The sequence below is a fragment of the Diabrotica virgifera genome, chromosome 8, assembly GCF_917563875.1.
Source record: "Diabrotica virgifera virgifera chromosome 8, PGI_DIABVI_V3a".
NCBI classification, from domain to species: domain Eukaryota; kingdom Metazoa; phylum Arthropoda; class Insecta; order Coleoptera; family Chrysomelidae; genus Diabrotica; species Diabrotica virgifera.
Genome location: NC_065450.1, coordinates 134,847,997 through 134,872,314, shown reverse-complemented (window position 1 = coordinate 134,872,314; position 24,318 = coordinate 134,847,997). Strand labels below are relative to the sequence as shown.

Genomic DNA, 24,318 nt, shown 5'->3' with positions numbered 1-24,318 from the left:
CAGAACCGACTCCCGAAATGCCTGATGCCTAAGATTACTGCTAAGGCACGTCATCGACACTAAATTGATGCAAACAGATTACTCGGGTGTTTTTGGAGTCGCTGGGGTACCGACTCCTGGGGTTTTTGGTGTTGCTGAACACGAATGTGACAACAGAGTCTACAGTCGAAGCACCGAGGTAGATCGGAACCAACCGTGGGAGCACCCAAACTAACAAAAATATGAAAGAACACTGACATTACAAAAAACACATAATTACGCTTTCTTCGAGCATTAATATTTCCAGCTGAAAGACTGATAAATTTTGTACACACTTAAATAAATCAAGGAAGTCAAAAAACTGTATATCAATTTATCAATGTGTGTAAAAATATTTCCTTAGCTAAGCGCTTTCGCCAAAATTATCATCATCGGAACTAATGCTACCAACGAAAAGGAATTTTATAAGAAAAAGATGTCTAAATTATTGTTTAACAATTTTATTACATGCAAACATTTAGAATAAACATTTCACTACCAAAAATTTTAACAATATTTATTCAAAATGACTTGAAATTTTGAATAATTATTGTTAAAATTTTGAATAATTATTGCTAACATTTTTGGTAGTGAAATGTTCATTCTAATTTATATAAAATTGTTAAAAAAACCATTTTTATTCAATCCAGTTTTTTTGCTTTTGTATTTATTTTTCTCATAAACTAATCAGGCATCAAATATTATATGTTTCTGAAATCAGTATAAAGAGGAGAATTCAAATATTAAATAAAAAGGTGGAAGTAATTAAAAAAAAATAACGGATGGTACGGGTGGTGAGAGCGTGCCTTTCCCGGCAAGCTTAAACATGGCATAATAATAGTCCAGTCGGGTTAGACGAATAACAGGCCCAACCTTGCATTAGGAGCTGCCCCAAATTTTATTTTTTTAATCTTTAGGGGGGTCAATAGTAGTGTAAATTTAAAATCTGGACTGAATTCCGCCATTGCGTTAGCCGCCATCTTGATTTTAAACGAGAACCGTCTTTGCTCAATATCTCCGCCATTTTCAACTTTTCGACAAAAAGTATAACAACCAAAATTGTTGAAAATGTAATTTTCTATCATTTCTATTTGTAAAATTTTTTCGTGCCATCAATATTTTCCGAGTTATAGCAGAATATAGTGACAGTTATATATAAATATAGCATAATTATTTAATTATCTCGTTTATTGTAAGTTTTACGACAAAAATGTTCCTATACAAAAATAGAGAGAATTGAATTCTACACAATTTTAGTTTGTTTAATTTTTTTGATAAAGTTAATATTTAAGGTAGTATGTATGCAATAATGGCGCGAGCGTAAGACCTGACTGATTTTGTAGCAATTGTTTTTGTTCAATATCTACGCCATTTTCAACTTAAATTGTTCCAAATATGATTTCCTACAATTTATTTTTAACAATTTTTTTCATGCGGTTGATATTTTCTGAGTTAAGTGGGAAAAAAATAAAAAATGGTGGGGGGAGCATAATTACTGAATTGAATCGTTTTTCTGAGCTGCCTCAAATTTTATAATTCTATCCTTTAGGGGAGATCAAGAGTAGTGCAAATTTAAAATCTCGACTGAATTCCGCGGTTGCATTAGCCGCCATATTGATTTTAAAGAAGAACCGTTGCTGCTTAATATCTCCGCCATTTTCAACTTTTCGACAAAAACGGTAGGAACTAAAATTGTTGGAAACGCAATTTCCTACAATTTCATTTCCACAATTTTTTTATGCGATCAATATTCTCCGATTTAAGGAGGAAAATAGTGGAAGCGGAGGGGAAGCATAATTATTGAATTGTCTCATTTATTATTAACTTTACGACATAACTATACATAAACAAAAATAAAGACAATTATATTTTATACAATTTTTGAAACTTCCAATGACACACCAACCAAACTAAGTAAATAAAAGACATAAATAATAACTTATATGCAATAAGTTCACTTAATTTTATTAACTAGCGGGTTTTATTGGTAGAATTTTTCTGTCGATAATTAAGTTTCATGTCAGCTAACATATTTTAATATTTCAACAATTTTTTTTTTATTTTTGGGCCCCGTTGGGGGGAATTTTCCCATCCCCCCCCCTCTTAGACCCGACACTGGTTCTCTCGAAAAATTGTAGTAAATCGTAATTGCAACAATTTCAGTCCTTACACTTTTTGTCGAAAAGTTGAAAATAGGGAGGATATTGAACAAAAACAATTGCTTTAAAATCTATCGGGTCTTACGCTCGCGCCTTTACCGCATACGTACTACCTTAAATATTGATTTTATCAAAAAAATGAAGGAAATGAAAATTGTACAAAATTTAATTCTCTTCATTTTTCTATAGGTTAAAATTTGTTGTAAAAGTAATAATAAACGAGATAATTCAATAAATCAATAATTATGCTTTAACTGTTACTGTTTTTTCCCCATAACTCAGAAAATATGGCCCGCACGAAAAAAATTATAATAAATGAAATTATAGAAAATTGCAGTTTCAACAATTTCAGTTTGTATATTTTTTGTCAAAAAGGTGAAAATGGCGGAGATATTGAGCAAAAACTGTTCTCGTTTAAAATCAATATGGCGGCTAACGCAACGGTCAAATTCAGTCGAGATTTTAAATTTATACTACTATTGACCCCCCTTAATATTGGAAAAATAAAATTTGGGGCAGCTCCTAATGCAAGGTCAAATGGTATCCCGACTGGGCTATAATGTCTCTCCCTTCGAGTATTATTTGACGTGTTTTTGCGTTTTTTCTAAAAATCATTAGTTCAAAAGTTATTTAAGGTGGATATTTTTATCTAAAAAGCACTGTATACACTGTATAGTATAGTCATGTATGCTCAAGTTATCTCGCGTTTGGGGGCTGCACAGTGTTATGTCCTTTCACAATGCTTGTAACCACGTTATTAAAAGCCGTTTCTTATCGACTGGTAATCTAATAAATAGTTTATTGGGGGTTTTAATGGTTGTACTTAAACAGAATGGTACTAAACGACCTTACAGTATTTATAGGCGAGCGGGAGATACCCCTAAAATGACCAGGTACTGACCACGGAGAGGTGAATGGCTAATTTTATTTATAATTTATATTTTCGAGGGTGCTGAAAACGAAAATGAGGTTTATTTTTAATTTTATGTGGGGGAACATTGTCAAAATCGCAATTTTACCCCAAAAATAAAAAAATAAAATCACGTTTTTTTGCGTTTACCTCGCTACAACTCTGTTCCATTTTAATATTTTTTTCTGAAATTTTTAAAGTATATAGCTCTAGCATTTCTAAAGACAACTGTATCTTTTTCAAGCTTTTATTCTTATCTTGATAAAGGTTATGAATTTTTAAAAGGAAAAGGTGCGGATTTGTGCATTGCAAAGTTTAATCGCAAAAGTTGTGTGAAATCCCCAATATAACGCTTATTTTTCGAGATACTGACCATGGGTTGTGAATGGCTAATTTTGGTCTTAGATTATGTTTTTGACTGTGGTGAAAACGAAAATAAAATTTATTTTAAATTTTAGGTGGGGGAATATTGTCAAAATTGCAATTGTACCCTAAAAATAAAAAAAATGAAATCACGTTTTTTGTGTTTAGCTCGCTTCAATAGTACGTTTTTAATATTTTTTTCTAAAGTTTGTACACTATATATCGCTCACTTTTTTTGAAGACAATGGTTTCTGCTTTAAGCTTTTAGTCTTATTCTAGTAAAAGTTATGAATCTTTTAAATACAAGGTGCAGATTCGTGAATTGCAAAGTTTAATCGCAAGATTTAACTGACAAAATTATAAATATAGATTTTAAATCAAATTCAAAAATAAAACATGAGTACAAGGAAGTTTTCTGGTAAGTTTTTAATCCAAATGTTTTATAGAAAACAAATGGTGCAACTTTTAACATCTACGTTATAAATCCCCAAAATAACGCTAAATTTTCGAGTTACTGATCATTGGTCGTGAATGACTAATTTTGGTCTTACTTTATGTTTTTGATTGTGCTGAAAACGAAAATCAAGTTTATTTTGAATTTTGGGTGGGAGCACATTGTCAAAATCGCAATTGTGCCCTAAAAATAAAAAAATAAACCACGTTTTTCTTAAAATTAAAAGTTGCACCATATTTTTTTTATAACACATCTAGACCTAAAAGTCCCATAAGACTTCTTTGAACTCTACGGTTTAACATAAACGCAATCAAATAGATAAATTTTAAATTATGTCACTTAATTTTTGCGATTTAACTTTGCAATTCACGAATCTGCACCTTTGATTTTTTTAAATTTATAACTTTTGTGAAGAAAAGACTGAAAGACTACAGTTGCTTTCATAGTCTTCACAAAGGTGAGAAATATATGCTGTAGAAATTTTAGAAAAAATTATTAAAATGGAACAGAGTTGTAGCGGGTTCAACGTAAAAATTCGTGACTTCACTTTTTTTTTCATTTTTAGGTTAAAATTGCGATTTTGACAATGTTCCCTCACATAAAATTCAAAATAAACCTCATTTTCGTTTTCAGCACCATCGAAAACATAAAATAAGATCAAAATTAGCCAGTCACCGCCCATGGTCGGTATCTCGAAAAATAAGCGTTATTTTCGGGATGTATAAGGTCTATATTAAAAGTTGGGCCATTTTTTTTATATTAAACATTTGCAACTAAAACTTTCCAGAAAATTTCTTTGTACTCTATGTTTTAACATAAAAGTGATTAGTAAGATAAATTTTAAATTTTGCCGCTCAACTTTTGCGATTAAACTTTGCAATTCACGAATTTGCACCTTGCACTTTAAAAAATTCATAGCTTTTACCAGAATAAGACTAAAATCTTAAAACAGATAAAGTGTCTTCAAAAAAAGTGAGCAACATATAGTGTACAAACCTTAGAAAAAAATATTAAAACGGACCAGAGTTGTAGCGAGTTAAACGCAAAAAGCGTGATTTCATTTTTTTTTTATTTTTAGGGTACAATTGCAATTTTGACAATATTCCCCCACCTAAAATTTAAAATAAATTTCATTTTCGTTTTCATCACGGTCAAAAACATCTAAGACCAAAATTAACAGTTAACAACCCATGGTCAGTATCTCGAAAAATAAGCGTTGTATTGGGGATTTCTAATGTCGACATTAAAAGTTGTACTATTTTTTTTTTCTATAAAATATTTTGAGCTAAAACTTAACAGAAAACTTCTTTGTACTCTGTATTTTAACATAAACGTGACTAAGAAGCGTTATTTTAATTTTCGTCACACAACTTTTGCGATTAAACTTTGCAATGCACAAATCCGCACCTTTTCCTTTTAAAAATTCATAACCTTTATCAAGATAAGAATAAAAGCTTGAAACAGGTACCGTGTCGTCAGAAATGTTAGGGCTATATACTGCAAAAATTTCAGAAAAAAAATATTAAAATGGAACAGAGTTGTGGCGAGGTAAACGCAAAAAAACGTGATTTTATTTTTTTTTTATTTTTGGGGTAAAATATGGGTCATTTTTGTTTTCAGCACCCTCGAAAATATAAATTATAAATAAAATTAGCTATTCACCTCTCCGTGGTCAGTATCTTGAAAACCAAGCGCTTCTTCGATCTTCGCTAAACTTCGCGCGCTTTTTTGATCGTTTGAAATGATTTAATACACAGAAGATTTTAAATATTTACTTGATTATGAGGTTTTGAGGCGTGAAATTTTGGAAATCTTATTTTTAAACGAAACTGAACATTATTATGTAATAAAACAAAAATATGCAAGTTCCCTATTTATTTGCCTATTAAATCTGTAGAAAATTTAGATTATAAAAAGCTACAAAATATGTCAAAATATGTTTACAATTCTACTGAGCGCAGACCAATGTAATTTCATTACATCGTTTTCCTAAAAACGTTAGCAATTTGCGAGTTTATATTGGCAGTTATTGGAACTTCTACTCAATCGATATTACATTGCTATCAAGTGTTTGTTGATAATAAATTAATTTCAAAAAAATTATTAGACGTAAACAGGTTTTAAGCACAATGTAAAGCTGAGAATAAAGCTCGATTATAATGAGAAAACTTAATGAATTGTACACAATCGAAATGTGAGAGCCTTGACTTTATTGCTCTCTTTTCTCTCTTACTCTATTTACTGCTCTTAGTTGTTCGACTGTAAACAATTTGGGATGTGTTACTGTTGTTTGCAGTTACACCCTTAAGACGTGCGACCATGGGCGCACCTAGAAAAGACGTTTTCTGAGTAAAAAATAATAAAGCATTTGTTTACATGACATAGAAGTTACTCTACGAGGTCCAAATTTTATTTCGAATTAAAATTTGTAAAAAGTATTTTGCAGTGCGTTAATTTTAAAAACAAGCATTATAGTGCAGGGACAACAATATTAGAAAAACGAAAACTTCGAAAAAAATGGCATCAAACTCGTTCACCTCAAGATAAAATAGAATTAAACAGAATGTGTAGAGAAATAAAAGAATTACTGAAACAAAATAGTAACGCCAATTTCCAATATTACCTAGAAAATCTGACACAAATAGAAGGTGGCTGAAGGCCACAAATGAAGGGGTCAGTGCAAAAAGTAGCTAAGTCCATATTTTCTAGAATTAAGTTAAGTAGCTACAACGATATAAAATCATGTGTACCTACTATAGGTTGGCGAAGTCAGATTTGTAACAAAAAGCATCCTACTGGGTAAAATCCCATATGTTTAAATTTCAATCAATCATTATTTCAGTGCAAGAAGTCGCTAAGTGTCAAAAATTGTAACTAACTCAGAAACACAAAAATGTAACTTGGCCACTTTTTGCACTGACCCCTTCAAATAGAAGTTGAAGCTGTCACAAAACCAAATTTCACCTATCAGAACAGAAGATTTAAAATGGATAAAGACAGATCAGGAAAAAGCAGACGCCTTCGCAAAACACCTAGAAAGGGTATTTCAGCAGCTAATAAACGGGGCAAATGAAGATGACGACATCTACGAATATTTAGATAGTCTTAATCAAATGAATCTTCCATCCAAATAAGCTACTCCTAATGAAGTAGCAAGTCTAGTAAAAAACCTCAATAAAAAGAAGTCGCATGGACATGATCTGATAACGGCCAATATGTTAAATAACCTACCCAGAAAAGGAATAGTAAGTCTGACATAAATCATTAACTAGATACTAAGAACAGGCTACTCGCCAGTACAGTGTAGAATGGTAGTTAGCAGAAATCATAACGGTTCCAAAGCCAGGAAAATCTCCACATGAGATTATATCGTACCTACCCATTAGCCTATTATCAGTCATGTCCAAAGTCGCAGAGAAAATAATTGCAAGTAGACTGATTATTGAAATACAGAACAACAATATTATACTTAATCTCAGTTGGGTTTTCGTCAAAACCACGGCACAACTGAACAAGTGCATGGGATGGTAGAAAATATGCAATCAGCCTTCCAGAAAAAGAGCTTTTGCTCATTTTTTAGCAAAAAGCGCCATTTTGCAATGCCATTTTACTGGATGTTAGTCAAGCATTTAACATGGTCTGGCATCCAGGATTGCTATTCAAACTGAAGAAAGCAATCTCTCGGCAGCTATATACGATACTAAAATCATACCTCGAAGAAAGATAATTTTATGCAAGATACGAAGAAATTGTGTCTAATTTCCATAACATAAATGCTGGGGTACCGCAAGGCAGCGTCTTGGGACTAATTCTCTACACAATATTTACAGCTGAAATGAATTTAAGAAAATTTGCAAAAATTTTCTTAAGACATTTCGTGAGGTAACGCTGGGGGGTACACGACAATTAGACCGAAATCATTAGACCGAAAGCAGTAGACCGAACTCATTAGACCGAAAAGCACTTTACCGAAACCTCACTAGACCGAAATGGCAAATAAATTTAAAAAGGTTTGCAGTAAATTATGCTAAGATTTTGTATATCTGTCTTTTTGTTTATTGTATTTTTTTTTGTATTATTTTATATATAGATTGTGTAAATTGTTACTCTGTACAGTCTGATATGAAATACTTTTCATCCGTTAAACAAATTAGTGAAGGTAAAAATAAATTAAGGGTAGAGTGACGTTAACACCATTTTAACTGTTTATAATAACCATCCAAATAACCTTTAGTTGTAATTACATTAGTCTTATCTCTTTTACTGCGACAAGTAAAAAGAACTGCTTTTCGGTCTTCTGCTGTTCGGTCTAGTGAGGTTTCGGTAAAGTGCTTTTCGGTCTAATGAGTTCGGTCTACTGCTTTCGGTCTAATGATTTCGGTCTCTTTACAGTAAACCCGCTGGGGAGATATATGTATTTTTTGTGCTTATTTTTGTTTAACAATAATAAATACGTAGATTTTTTGTACAACAATTTCGATTTTTTGACTTCTGAGTGATAGTCCTGTCGCCAGGGGGGGTACAACGGCCTCCTTAATTCAGATGGACTTACCCAAGTTTTTTTTATGTATTTTGACCCGTAGAACACGAATTTTTTGGGTAACAGTTGATCCGGATGTCGATAAGATTGTTATAAACAAAGAACTTGAGGAATTACATAGCAGCGATTTTTCGCAAAACAAAATATTTTTTTGTATTTTTTGGATGATTCTCAGCAAAAAATGGTCTTACAAGTTTTTTCGTAGGACGCGTAGTTTTCGAGATATACGCGGTTAAACTTTCAAAAAATCGAAAAAGTGCAATTTTTGAACCGGAATAACTTTTGATTAAAAAATAAAATAGCAATTCTGATTACTGCTTTTGAAAGTTCAAGTCAAATTATATTGGTTTTGATTGTTTGCATTGCTAAAAAATAAGTTTTTATTTGTTAAATAAAGGTATAAACACATAGTGTTTCCCGGGCCCAATGCATGCGTTTTAATGGACGTAATGTACGTAGAAATTCTGTATGCGCGCCTACCCGTTCGATTTCAAATTAGAAATGCATTGAAAACATACTTCAATTACCATGTGTTGATAGCTTTGTTTAACAATAAAAAAATTAATTTCTAACAATGAAAATAATCAAAACCGATAGAATTTTACTTGAACTTTCAAATTCGGTAAGCAGAATTGCTATTTTATTTTTCAATCAAAAGTTATTTGGGTTCAAAAATTGCAATTTTTCGATTTTTTGAAAGTTCAACCCCGTTTACGCCGAAAACTATGCATCCTACCAAAAAACTTGTAAAATAATTTTTTGCTTAGAATGACCCAAAGAATAAAAAAACATGTTTTGTTTTGCGAAAAATCGCTGTTATGTGATTCCTCAAGTTCTTTGTTTATAACAATCTTATCGACATCCGGATCGACTGTTACCCAAAAAATTCGTGTTCTACGGGTCAAAATACATAAAGAAAACTTGGGTAAGTCCATCTGAATTAAGGAGGCCGTTGTACCCCTACTGGCGACAGGACTATGATATCAAAAACTAAAAAATAGTTAAACTAAAAGGGAAGTTCCCTAGGTTGGCTGTATACCATATAGTTAAAAAACTCTAACATGAAGTAAAAACCGCTTCTATGTAATTGGTATATTTATTAAAATTTTAAAAATCCCAATGGATTGAATAAAATGTGTCCAATTCAGAACGTTTTCAGACCTATCGGTCCATCATCAGTGAATTTGAATACTTGCTAAATAGCCCCAGAACCAAACAATGGTTGAATTTATAATTCGATTTACATTATTTGCAAGTAATATTAAACAGGCTAAACGCCGATGTTAGAAGATATAACCTCCGGGAACATGGTGAAACCCTACCAGGAAACTTAATCAACCATCTTAGGCCAACGCTGACTCAAAATAAACCAACTAAAAAATAGTTATAATGTAGAAACTCTGGAAACTCGGGACATAGACTAAACACCGTTTTTTCTCCTTAAAGAACAAAATTTATTAGTTTTGTATACAATTATGACAAAATATTTACATACCTTAAAGAAAATCGGTTTTATAAGTCTTTAATATTCTAATCTTTAAATTAACAATAACAAATAATACATTAACAAGTTTAAATGAAAAAAAATTAACAGATATGTAAGAAAATATTAAATTGGATTTTAAAATTGACGGAACAAGATTTATGTCAATTTTGTGTCAGAATATTTATTATTCTTCTATTTTTTTATAAATATCCGTTTAGACTTTTACATACCAGGTTTTCATTATTACATCTCCCGCAAGAGCTTACTGCTATGGATAAAAATTTTTCTAATTTCGACGATAACCTCCATTTATTTCATAAATTGATGACGAAAACCTGTTTAAAATTTTGAATGGCCCCTTTCTTATCGGATCAAGTTTGTTTCTGTTAAGACGGTTACCCATTTCGACATAGACTAAGTCTCCGACTTTAAATTCATAGTCTTGCTTCTTCTGGTCAACTCTAATTTTATTGTTATTGTGAGCTCTTTGTGAATTTTGGAATGCCAGAGTTCTGTTCTGAGCCAAATCTTGGGGCTGATTAAGATCTGAGGGCAAAATTGAAGATTGTTCACCCATGAGTAAATAAAGTGGAGAGAATTTTGTTACGCTGTGTGTTGTCCGGTTGTATTCTTCTGTACATTCAATTGCGATATTGGACCATGGATGTCGTGGTTTCTCGTTAACCTTGCAGCGGATACGATTTACCAGTGTTTGGTTGAGACGCTCATTTAATCCGTTTGAAAAAGGACAGTCAACAGCCGTAAAAATTAAAGTTATGCCACAGTTTCGTATGAAGGATTTGAACTCATTTGAATTAATCGCTGCATAACGATCAGCCAGGAGAACATTCACCTTATTCTTCTCAAAAATAGGACGTAAGAACCTGATTAGATCTTTAGCTTGTTGGCCTTTAGAAGGGCATGTATAAGCAAACCTACTAAAATGATCTACCAGAAGATGAAGATAACGTTTAGGTGAATGGTTGCCTGCAATAGTGTCAAGTGACATGATTTCATATGGTTCCTTGGCTGGCCCTAACTGTGATAAACGACCAATATCTCGGCTTCTTCTTGACTTGTTTTTCTTGCAAATATCACATTGGTTACAAAATTCTGCTATAACTGCATCCATATATTTAAAATAATAAAAAGGTCGTATATTTGCTATCATATGACCAGTTCCAATGTGGCCATAGTGAGAATGAATTTTTTTTACCAACTGTAAGCCAAAGTTCTTAGATATAAAGATGCGTTCTTTGTTTCTTAGTTTTTTATAAAGAAGTTCGCCTTTTTTAACTGTACGTTTGTCTGAAGATAGCTCAGTGCTATTATTTTGTTGATCTTTTTTAGGTCTTCGATGGTTGTCAAATTAACCACTTGTAGTATATCATCAGTATTCTCAAAAGATTCCAAAACAGGGTTTCTCGAAAGAGCATCAGCTTCTTGGTTCGGTTTGCCTGGAGAATATGTAATGGTAAAATCATATTGAGACAGGTAGTACACTAGGTCTCCAAGTTCTTCATCGGTTCGTGCTTTTATTTTAAGATTTTCTAATGGTTTATGATCTGTGATTACCTGAAACTTTAGCCCTATTAACCAATGCTGCCAATAACGTAGCGCTTCTCTTATTGCGAGACACTCCAAGTAGACCGCTTTTTTCTTTGCTTGTGATGGCGTGAATTTCTTTGAAAAATATGCTACTGGGTGCAACTCACCATTGTCTTATAACTGTTTCAAAACTGCACCAACTCCTAAAGCACTAGCATCTGTAAATAAAAAAGTTCTTTTCTCTTGGTCAAAAATTGACAAGATGGGACTCTGGCAGAGATATTCTTTGATTCGAATAAATGTTGCCTCGCATTCATCTGTCCATTTAAACTCTGTTTTATTACGTAGAAGATTATGAATGGGCTCAAGAAACCTAGTATGATCTGGCAATAGGAACTGGCGAATATTTTTCTTATTTTGAGGTCTTGGAAAGTGCTTAATAGATTTTAAGTTATCATGATGTGGTCTAACAGAATTGTAAGAGAGAACATGGCCTAAATACTTCACAGAGAATTGAGCGAATTTACATTTTGATAGTTTCAGCAGGAACCCTTCTTGTCTAAGTGCATGAAGTAATTGTTCTATATGATGTATGTGTTCTTCGAAATCAGAAGAAAATATTAGAATATCATCAATATAATTTATGCAAAAGCCCTGAAGTCCGTAACGTCGAATAGTAGTGGCTAGTATTCGTTGAAAAATCGCTGGAGATATTTTTAAACCAAAAGGTAATTTCTTCCATTGATAATGTCCGGACTGTGTAACAAATGCTGTCTTATAGCGATCTTTTTGCCTTACTGGTATTGTCCAAAAAGCTGAATTAATATCCAAAACTGTATACCATTTGCAGTTTCGAGCCTTTACTATAATGTCTTCGATTCGTGGGAATGGTTGTGATTCCGGTAGGTACCAAAATTTTATTCAGTTCACGAAAATCAACACAGAGTCTCGTTCGTCTTCCTTCGTCTTTCTTATATGCCAAGGTCACTGGTGCAGCAAAAGGAGATTCAGATTCCTCTATCAGTCCTGCTTCAAGTAGCTTGGTTATCTGATTTTCAATTTCACGTTCATCAGGAATGGAACATCTATAAGGTTTCTTTGAAATATATTTATTTTCTAAGAGTTTAATGTGAGCTTCCTGATTTTTTACTTCTCCTACATCGTACTTGTGTTTTGCAAATATCGATAAGTTTTCATCTAATATTTTAGAAATTTGTTTTATTTTAATGTTGTCTAGATGTTTTATTTTATCTAAATAGTCGTATGAGTTTTCTTCAAAATACCTTACCTGAATTTTATTGTTTTCCAAAGTATCGGTTTTATTATCATAACTATATCTTAAATTTTCCTTTAATGTCTTTATATTTTCTATCTTGTTTTCATCCACTCTTTGGAGAATATTCAAGTTTTCGTCTTGCAGCAAACGAAACTGTTTAATAGCATCTAATCCTAGCAATACGTCATAAGAAAAATTATCATTTTTAATCACATAAGCATCTATTTCTTGTTCTATTTTATGGATTTTCATAGGCAACTTTATTTTATTATAACTTTTTCCCGCACCACTAATTGTTCTAAATGTCTGTTCATTTTCCAACATATTATGTTTAACATCTTCAATAATCTTTGAATTTATCAGTGTTATATTAGATCCACTGTCATAAATTCCAGTAACTTTATTATTGTTGATTGTAACAGTTAATTTAATTAGTGGTGTATAATCTAGTTTTTTTGTTGTTCTTCCTCTTGAGCTCTAACAGCAACTTCACTAACATCCGTAAGGTTTACCCTTCTCGCATCAGTGCTACGTATTTTGTATCTGCAATAGTCAATTGGATGAAAACGTCCCGTGTACCCACAAGCCTCACAATAACTACATGGGAGCTTTTCTATCGATTTCTGATTTCTATTTTCATTCAAACGATCAGTCTTATTCGTAGAACTTAAAAACCTTCCTTCACTTTTTTTTAATCTAGGAAATATTGATGTATATCTACGTAGCTGATTCATAAGCTGTTCAGTAGTATTATTGGTCTCTTTGTCCAAGCGATCTTGAATATTCAATGGCAGACCCACCACAATGTGATTTATGCGCGATTGATCTGACATAGATGGCTCAGTCTCTAACAACATCCTTTCTTTTTTAAGCGCATAGTCTAGAAAAGAACCGTTTATATACTTATAGGTATATGCTAGATATACTGTTCGCCAACTTTTATCGCCGTAGTTTCTAAAAAAGAATTTTGCCATTCCGACCATGCTCCATGCATTGTTAATGTACATAAAGTTGAGGTGTACCATTCTATAGCATTATGTTCCAGAAATAGACGTAATATTTGTATTTTAGCTTCATCTATTACTATTTCATGTCTTTCGCACTCATTTTCAAAATTACTCATCCACTGTCTAGCATTTTCTTTGCCTTGAAATTTATTTAAAACAAACTGACTTTGAATTTGGGAGATATCCAGCCCCCTGTTTACTTTTGTCTCGAGTTTAGGGCTTAATTTATCAATTAGTCTAATTAAATCTACTTTAGTTTTATCTGTTTTTTCTAATGAAACCGGAGTATTTATCAGCGTGCTATTTTCTACTAATTCCTCTAAATAACAATTCTTAAAAACTAAATTACAATCTTCATCTAAATACAAAGTAACAATCTCAGGATTTAATGTAATCGTGATGTTCCTATACTGACCTACTTTTGTCAAAGCTTTACTTGCCATTTTGACAGTACTACTTGTGTCAAATAAATCTTTATGATGTTTTAAATTTTGTAAATTTTTTGGAAACAAATAAGTGATATCATCTGATAATAATCTAATTGTTGTTAATTTAACTACCTCTAAGCTGTTTTCTTCACCAAGTTCCAAATGGATTCGTACCTTCTTTGTTGACATCTTCCTGTTTTCAAGGTGACCAAAAACCGATTTATAATGTAGAAACTCTGGAAACTCGGGGCATAGACTAAACACCGTTTTTTCTCCTTAAAGAACAAAATTTATTAGTTTTGTATACAATTATGACAAAATATTTACATATCTTAAAGAAAATCGGTTTCATAAGTCTTTAACATTCTAATCTTTAAATTAACAATAACAAATAATACATTAACAAGTTTAAACGAAAAAAAATTAACAGATATGTAAGAAAATATTAAATTGGATTTTAAAATTGACGGAACAAGATTTATGTCAATTTTGTGTCAGAATATTTATTATTCTTCTATTTTTTTATAAACATCCCTCTAGAAATTCATAGGCTAATAAAATATTTTTGAATCTTTTGTTTCATATGATCCAGTAACGAGTTCTGATGTCCACCGCAAAATTAATTTTTTTAAGTGTCTGTAAAAATTTGTCACCGTTGATTTATTTTTCAATATTTTATCTTAATTTTGGCTCTTTGAATTGTATTTAATATGATTAGTTAATTTAAAAATAAAATATTTCTACCATAGTTTCAAAAAAAAATCAAAAAAATGTGCTTGAAATGTTGATTTCAAACCATACCCCCACCCTCCCCCGTTTAATTTCTAAGTTCAGCTAGATCTTCATAAATTTTTTTGATATATATTTCATTTATATGTCAAAGAATATGATTATCAGTACTAATTGCACAAGAGCTCTAAAATTATTGAATTTTTCCCGAGTGACACTTTGACAGTTTTAATTTCACGAGCCGAAGGCGAGTGAAATTATGTCAAAGTGTCATGAGGGCAAAAATTCTATATTAATTTTAGAGATCGAGTGCAATTTGTTGCGATTATTTCATGAATAAAACTGTTTAAAGCCAAAATTTTATTGTAATTTATTTATGTAAGTACAAATTAGCACAATTAAACAAACAGTTGTTATAAATATTAATTTGATGGTTGAAAGTCATCACTTTTATAATTTTTAAAACATTAATTGTCATTAATGTCACTGAATGTATTTTTTCGTAGCAACGAAGGGCATCTGACGTAATATACTTGACGACGGGAAATTATCAAAAATTATCGATTTAATTTAGATTTCTGTAGCTTTCTATTGGTCAGAATCTCCTATGAATGAAATAATCAGTTAAATTTTGTACTGCATTTTCTTTTGTTACACAGAGCTCTTGTTAAAAAGACAACAATATCAAAGCACAGGACCCTAGGCAGTCCTGTCGTAAGCAAATACCGAAATTAATGAATGCAGTTCCAACTCCCAATTATGCAACAAAGACATTTTATTATTTTGATACAAAATGAAACAAACCCCAACAGTAGTACAAAAGCTTTTATTTGAAATCTGCCAAGATTTTAAATTTATTCACGAAACAATGTCATAAAGAAAAATGTGCTCAATTTTCCTTTGACGATGTTCTAAAAGCACTTTATATAATGCTCTGCAGATAATTACATTAATAACTACAAATATCTTTATGGGTACCGAGAGTACGCTGCAAAGTAGAAGCTGGTTGACAGATTTATAGAAAACAAAAACTTTAAATCAATATTGTTGTGAAGTTATTTCGTTATGGCATCTAACTTTTGTAATTACTACCTAAAAAAAGTTTTGAAAATAATGGAGCAGAGAAATTAGCCAAAAAGCTTTATTCGTGACATTCTTTCATAAAGCTATTCCACAACTGCTTCCGATACATTTGATGATAAAAATATATAATAAACAAAATATGCAAAATATTAAACGTTATTACATACTTATAAACAATATATAAACAATATACATATCATCCCAAATCCGTTTTTCAATGCGTCACAGATTATCGAATTCTCTCTACCGCATTACAGTTGGAAGTGACAGAAAAAACGTACATCTGTGATTATTATACATTAAACTTTAAAAATTATGTCGAGTATTTGCATATTCAAACGACATACTAATAGTCTAAGAGCTAGAGCCGAAAAATCATCGTCATAAGTAATATGGAGTTTGGCATGTGACATTTTGTCTATTGTATATTGATAATTATGGCCCCTTTCAGGCTGACACCTCAGTGGATACAGGAAGTGGATATTGAAAATAAATCAATACTTTTTGAGTTATTAAAGATCAAAGATTTGTCTGTTTAAGAGCACATGCGTGAAGTTACGGATGATAAAAAGAAGAAAAGAACATATTAATTAATTGTATGTTACTAAAATATTATTTTTATATTATTTCGATATTATAAATTTAGCAAAAGTGTATTCGAATAAGTCAAATGTACCCATTATTGGACACCCCCAGTTTCTGGACATATTCAGTTTATAATGAAAAAAAAAATTCAATTATATTATTTTTTCGATATTATCGAAATAATATAAAAATAATAGTTTACTAACATACAATAATTAATTAACATGTTCTTTTTATCATCCCTAACTTCACGCATATGCTCTTAAATAGACAAATCTTTGATCTTTAATAACTCAAAAAGTATTGATTTGTTTTAATAACATGATATAACAAATTTTACTTAAAACTTGTCCCTCTATCGATAGGTGGGGTTGTTTTTATTAAAATAGTTTTCACCCGCGGGAAGGGGTGGTATTTACCACCAGGGTAAAAGTGCAAGTGGCACCAAATCAGTTTTATTTCTTGAGGTATGCTCTAACTAGTCACCAATTTTCATGCAAATCGATGGAGGTTTAACAAAGTAGGAGGTGAAACCCTGCCTCACACTTATAGGTCGTAACAAAGGGAATTAAAAACTTTATCGTTTTTAAAAATATATATTTTATAAAGACGGCCAAAAATCTATCAGTGGTATTTTGTCAAAAATGTCTTTAATAAAATCCATAAGGAAAAATTTCCTGTAACTGGCTGTATACCATTGATTACAAAAATTAAAGAAAAGGCTTCTGTGTAAAAGGTATATTTGTTTAAAACCCCATTAAAGGGCTACATTAAAAAACAGAACGTTTTCGCTCTAAAGAGAGCATCATCAGTGTTCTAAGCCTAAAATAAGTACAACCATAATTAGTGAAGACAAGAGTATAAAAATTTTTAAAGGTTGACCAAGATAAAAAATTAGGTTATATTTACAAGCTCTACATGCTAAGCCACCAAAAATACATGGGTTAAAACCCTTAAAACGCCGACAAAAAGTCTTACATTGGCGTGTTATATGTTAAACCCTGGAGATGGGTGAAATTTAAACAAGATATACCTCAAAGCATCATATGACTACACCACGTGTATGTGGGTGGTTAAGTTGATTTCTCTGTCTTCACAAAGAGAAAGGTAACTAATTACAGGTGACAGGTCTGAAAGCGTTTCTGACTGATGACGGCACGAGACATACGGTCCATCATGAAGTTTTGTGAACTGATATGTAGTTAACTACACTAGCCAATAGTTTTAAAATTTATTTGTGGTAAAATACGATAATAATAACAAACATCATGTGCTGGGATTAGCCTCTTATTGGGGTTTTAAATAAATATACCTTTTACACAGAAGATTTTTCTTCAATTTTTAAAATGTGTCTTGGTGTGCCCTATCACAAGATAGTCCATTACTGGGATTGCTGTGTATGGGTGGAAAATATTCCTTCAGATTTGCCTCCAGTCCTAGCAGGTTTCCTTGAAAGCCGCTGGAATCTCATCCGGTTTCAACCAATTGAAATTATGAAAACTGTTTTTAAATTGAAATATTGCATCCCTAGTCGTTGGTGGATGTTGTTCTAAGAACATTGAAATCTCTTCCTTGAATTCAATAAGTATTTTAAAAACATTCCCTTTTGATGGCCAACGCACTTCGCAGTGTAACAGAAGATGTTCATGTTCACTCCCCATTTCTTTGCACAATACAGAGAATACTCCTGAGTTCAGTGGGCCAGATTGTATGAAGTTTATAAATTTTACACAGTCTTGCATAGATTCGGTTAAAAACAGTGGCATTTTTTGACAGCTAATGCCTCTCTGTGGATGCTACATCGCACCCAAATACATTCTGGTGCTACAAAATGAGAGCCGCCTTAAAAAGCAAATTGTGAAATGGCGAGGCGACCCGGTATTTTGCTTTGGTGGCCCGGTACCGAGTCGCGACCCAACATTTGGGAAACGCTGATTTAAACAATAAATCGTTAGGCCGAGTGCTGCTGCAGCAACACGACTTTCCATCTTGAATTGTTTGAGGGAACTGATCATGCACTGTTATCCTTAATGGCAAATGGCAATTATGGTTCATTCTCTTTAATTCTTGACTAAACTGGAAAGGTGGCGCCACTAAAGACTTTCCCAAATGCGCATGTCATCTGCAGAAACTGCAACAGCGTTGCCACATTTAGTAGATTTCTACTTTTTTGGTAGATTTTTGATATTGTTTAAAAAATTCTAGTATATAATTCTAGTATATAACATTTTGTTATGACTGAAATAGAATTTGCTTTTTACAGTATTTACCCCATTTCTAAATTAGTTTTCAGACATTTTGTTACAATTTCCCAATGTCATTACCGAAAATAAGATTCAGGACGTAGATGATGAATTTTACAGAGAAATGAAACTGGAAACTGGATTCTGGTGTAACAAACTTGCAGATGTCAAGTAGCAGTGCAAGCAGTATATCATGTGTTATTGAAGAGTTACGGCATTCGGTGAGCCTATTAGAAGCTAACGATGGAAAACTAAAATATATAAGCATATGTAACTTTGCAATACATTAAATATTGTGCTTACGTGTTTCCAATGTAAAATGCGAAAGAATTGTGTGAAGAATTTGATCCTGACGATGTTAAAATCAGTGGATGACAAAATATTATATACAAATATTAAATATGAAACTGATAAAAATTAATTATAGTAGGGAATTTTTTCCCAGTTAAAATCTAAAAAAGTTTGGTTTTTTTTTACAAATATTCATATTACATTAATTTCTAGTTAGTCAGCTGTTGTTTTTATTATAAAAAGTCCTAAATTATATACAAATACGTTAATAAAGTTTTATAGTATATTTTAGTTTTTGATTTAGTAGATTTTAGCTAAACTTACAGACTTACAGTAGATTTTCTAAATAAAATGTGTCAACGCTGTGCAGAAATGTCATTTTATTTTGTCTTGTCAATGGCATCTGATGACATCGTTGTTTGTTTACATACGTGTTTGGATTTATTTTATTAAATTGTTTTTTTACTTTTTACTTATAGATTAGCTATATATAACAAAGACTTTTACTCTCTTACTTTAAAGTAAAATATTCAGTTTGTGTGCAAATTTTTGAATCAAACTTTAAAATGGTGTTTAAATGCTGTGTTCCAAACAGGACTGAGAAGTAAGGGATATTCTTTTGCGTTACTTTGCATCCATGTAATTTAAAAATTTTGTATTAATTTCGGCGCTGCCTTAATGTCAGGATTGATGTGTTTATAAACTCTGCAATGTTACAAAAAGATACTGGAAATATTTTAGTTTTATTATGAGTTTTCATTTTAGGTCCGGATCCCGCGTATGAAAAAAAAGTTGATTAATAGCAAGCTGAAAATTTGTTAATAGCTTAAGGGTGTCTAGTCGGACAAACTTTGATATATGGGAACACTGGAACAGGGGAAGTTTTAACTGTGGAACAGGTTAAAAATTTGGAACGGTCAGACCACGAAAACGGCACATGTATTTTGTCCGACAGAACAGACTTAAACTCTCCGAACAGAGATTAAACTCTCATGCAAGAATCAGACTGCTATTTATCACCAAATGGGCGTTTTAATGAGTGGAACATGTAGAATATGTCAAATGACAAGAATTATGACAGGTGATAAATAGCAGTCCGATTTTTGCATGAGAGTTTAATCTCTGTTCGGAGAGTTTAATTCTATTCTGTCGAACAAAATAAATGTGCCGTTTTCTTGGTCTGACCGTTCCAAATTTTTAACCTGTTTCAGAATTAAAACTGCCCCTGTTCCAGTGTTCCCATATATCAAAGTTTATTTGACTAGACACCCTTAAGCTATTAACAAATTTTCAGCTTGCTATTAATCAACTTTTTTTCATACGCGGGATCCAGACCTATTTTGGTACTTTCCTGCAAATTGTGCCGTTAATTTTTTAAATAAATATTTTAATTTTTGAATTTTGTTTTTCTACCTTTCCTATTATATGAACTATGTTTATAATTGCAGTAAAAGACTCCATAATGTAATGCAAATTACAAAAAATAATCGCTAATGCAAAAAACAATTGTCGATTATTTTTATAATTTGTATTATATTATAGAATCTTGTTTTACTAGAATAATTAACAATAAAGCTTATTTGAACGTTTAAAATTCCCGCCATTACCCATTTAGTGCATGACTAAACCGGACAGAGGGCGCTGTATACATTGCAATTTTACGTATTAAAGAGTTACCTATCTATCCTACTTATATATACCTTATCTATATATCTATATCCTACTTAATATACCTTATCTATGGAACTGATGGCTCGGCTTGCCTCGCGAGCCTCGACTCGGTGTTTCCGAAAATCTAGGAAGTTGGCTCGTGAGCCAGCCTCGGTCGAACAGCTCAGTCAAGGCTGGCTCGCGAGGTTGTTCGCCCAGTGGAGACGGTTCTATTTAAGTATGACAAACTTTAAGGGGTAACTCTGCATGAAACAAAAATGACAGTTTGCTCTATGCACATATGTCCTCAGAAAGAAAGCATTTGCGGACATACGTGTATAAAGCAAACTGTATTTTTTATGTAGAATTACCCCTTAAAGTTTGTCACACTTATTTACAAACATCCCCCATATCTCACATTACTGAAACTATTGGTTTCGTCTGTCAAAAATCCAATATCAAATAAAAACCGAATACATGGTAAATTTAAAAACACCTTTTTGGTTTCCTAAACAATTTGAATAGTTTTCCTGACTTGCAGACTTTTTCCGATTTTATTTTACCATTTAGACCCTAGTAAAATTTCAGCTTTCCTACCGACTCTGTTCTACGGCCCAATACCCTAGTTTATAGCACATAAAACATTGCCCCATTTAATTATTTCTGAAATAAAGTAAGCAAGAAAGTGAACAAGGGACAGGACTTTGATTGAAACTTTTTTAGGGTATACCCTGTTTTTATTTTATTGTATTTACCTACACAACACAGCCGCCGCTTACAAAGGACTTTTCCACGTTGAGGCAGATATACAGGGTGCGGCATTAGTGCGGGGAAGTCCAATAGGGAACTTGCATAAAATTTTAAATTCGAAAAAAATGTTATAAATCACGACAGAACATAATTTAAAGCATGTATCAAAGATAAAAATAGCCGTTTGTATAAGAAAGGAGAAAAGTGCTGCTTCTCCTCCCGAGAATTAAGTTTACTACCCGACGCGTAGCGGAGGGCAGTAATCATTTAAGAGAGAAAAAGGCACTTTACTCCCATGTTATACATATGATTCTTCCACCTTTCTCAAATAACAAGTCATATTTCCATTTTTAAACAATTTACTTATGTACAGTCGGAAAAATGAAAGAATACCCATGAACGATCACATCAATCACATATTTTGTATTTGCTGTTTTTGACGTGACACTTCTTTAGTCGCGATTGAGGGTGAAATTTTAACATTCCCGGCGCATGCGCAAACCGACAGTATGGTGTTAGTCGCTAAATCTTTTAAATTATGTAGCGGAATTATTAAGGGTGTGCGTGAAAAGAATATATTAGTGTTTTTAGTAAATATATTTATTATAATTTTTGTGTCTTTGGGAGTAAGGTAATAAATATTATTGAAAATTTTTATTCAATTATCTATTTGTCACCGCGATTGTCATTATTATGACCGAGAAATAATCGTACGTAAGGGTAACCCCGATAGCTCGTCGATAGAGCATTCGGCTAGAGATCGAAAGGTCCCACGTTCGAATCCCGGACAATGCATATTCTTTTTTTTTTGGTATTCTTTTAGTTCTTTTAAAAAAAGAGTTTTTAAATTTTTTTAAATTAATTTAATATTTAAATACAATACAAAAAACTGTTTAAAGTAGATACATATATTGATATTGTTGAAATCATATATAGAAGTATAACTTCTTACGTGCGTACAAAGTACATACACATTCTTTTTTTTTTCATAAATAACAAACAAGAGAGATGGATTATTAATAATCTGAATAATATGTGATTAATGTGATCGTTCATGGGTATACGCTCTGAGCTTCGCTGGTGTCGCTCCTGGCGGATTACTAATTCAACTTTCACCGGTAATTTTTAAATTTATTATTTAATTGTTATCGCTTAATATGTACAACGCAAAAAAGTAATTAAATTGTAATGGATTTTTTTAAGATTTTGCTAATCATTTTGACGTTCTATAGGGCTTTTCATTCACAGTCATTTGTTTCGAGCTTCTGTCATGTGTCACATAATATTAATTTATCTACGTCGTACGTTATTGGTATGTACCAATGATACAAACCAAAGACGTATGACGTAGATATATTAATATTATGTGACACATGACAGAAGCTCGAAACAAATGACAATCGATGAAAAGCCCTATTGATAAAATATGAATTTCTTACTTCGGATACTTTCACAATTATCGTGTAGATGGCGCAGATTAATTTATAATTACACATTACGGAACATTAAAAAAACTTAAATTCAGCATTTAAAACGTAAGTATATTTAAGGTAAAAATATATACCACAGCTTTGACCAACTAATATTTTTTATAATTAATGTTTTTAATTTTAATTTTAAATTAATCACTTTGACATTTATGTCAAATTTCCGGTAAACGTTTACAGACTTGCCACTACTGGCGCTCGCGAATTTGTAAATATCCCCTCTACGTACGAGCTCACAGCGTATAGGGCTTTTCATTCACAGTCATTTGTTTCGAGCTTCTATCATGTGTCACATAATATTAATGTATCTACGTCGTACGTTATTGGTATTACCAATGATACAAACCAAAGACGTACGACGTAGATATATTAATATTATGTGACACATGACAGAAGCTCGAAACAAATGACAATCGATGAAAAGCCCTATACGCTGTGAGCTCGTACGTAGAGGGGATATTTACAAATTCGCGAGCGCCAGTAGTGGCAAGTCTGTAAACGTTTACCGGAAATTTGACATAAATGTCAAAGTGATTAATTTAAAATTAAAATTAAAAACATTAATTATAAAAAATATTAGTTGGTCAAAGCTGTGGTATATAGTTTTACCTTAAATATACTTACGTTTTAAACAGTGAATTTAAGTTTTTTTAATGTTCCGTAATATGTAATTATAATTTAATCTAAAAATCTTAGCGCCATCTACACGATAATTGTGAAAGTATCCGAAGTAAGAAATTCATATTTTATCAACAGAACGTCAAAATGATTAGCAAAATCTTAAAAAAATCGATTACAATTTAATTACTTTTTTGCGTTGTAAATGTTAAGCGATAACAATTAAATAATAAATTTAAAAATTACCGGTGAAAGTTGAATTAGTAACCGCTATGAGCGCCACTAGCGAAGCTCAGAGCGTATAGGGCTGTTATTTCACAGTCATTTGTTTCGAGCTTCTATCATTTGTCGTATAATCCGTGTATATTAATATTATACACGGATTATACAAATATGACAGAAACTTGAAACAAATGACAATCGATGAAAAGCCCTATTCTTTCATTTTTCCGACTGTAACTAACTAACAAAGTTTATTCGAGAACTAAAACTAACAAGTAGGTACAGTCAAGTGTCAACTGTCAAATATAAGTCAAATTATTAATGTAAACATTGTTAAATCAAAATAGCAATTTACTGTTTTTTACCATTCTGCAAAATACAGAGTGTTCTATAAATAAACGTTAAAATGTATACCTAGATACTTACGTAACAGAAAATAGAATATTATATAGGGCGTCAAGTTATTTCATC

General features: G+C 31.9%; 1 protein-coding gene across 5 annotated transcripts in view; it reads right to left on the bottom strand.

The window, feature by feature from the left end:
* LOC126890384 (methyltransferase-like protein 22) overlaps positions 1-24,318 on the bottom strand; it is an 844,950-nt gene that overhangs the window by 635,376 nt on the left and 185,256 nt on the right. For 2 of the 5 annotated variants that reach the window (XM_050659274.1, XM_050659269.1), the window contains exon 2: positions 9,941-14,464. The exons of the other annotated variants lie outside the window; for them this stretch is intronic. In XM_050659274.1, coding sequence (XP_050515231.1) covers positions 12,299-13,078 — 780 coding nt within the window. In that variant the 5' untranslated portion in view covers positions 13,079-14,464 and the 3' untranslated portion in view covers positions 9,941-12,298. Of the gene's footprint in view, positions 1-9,940; positions 14,465-24,318 lie in introns of those variants that run through there. 5 annotated transcript variants of the gene reach the window in all.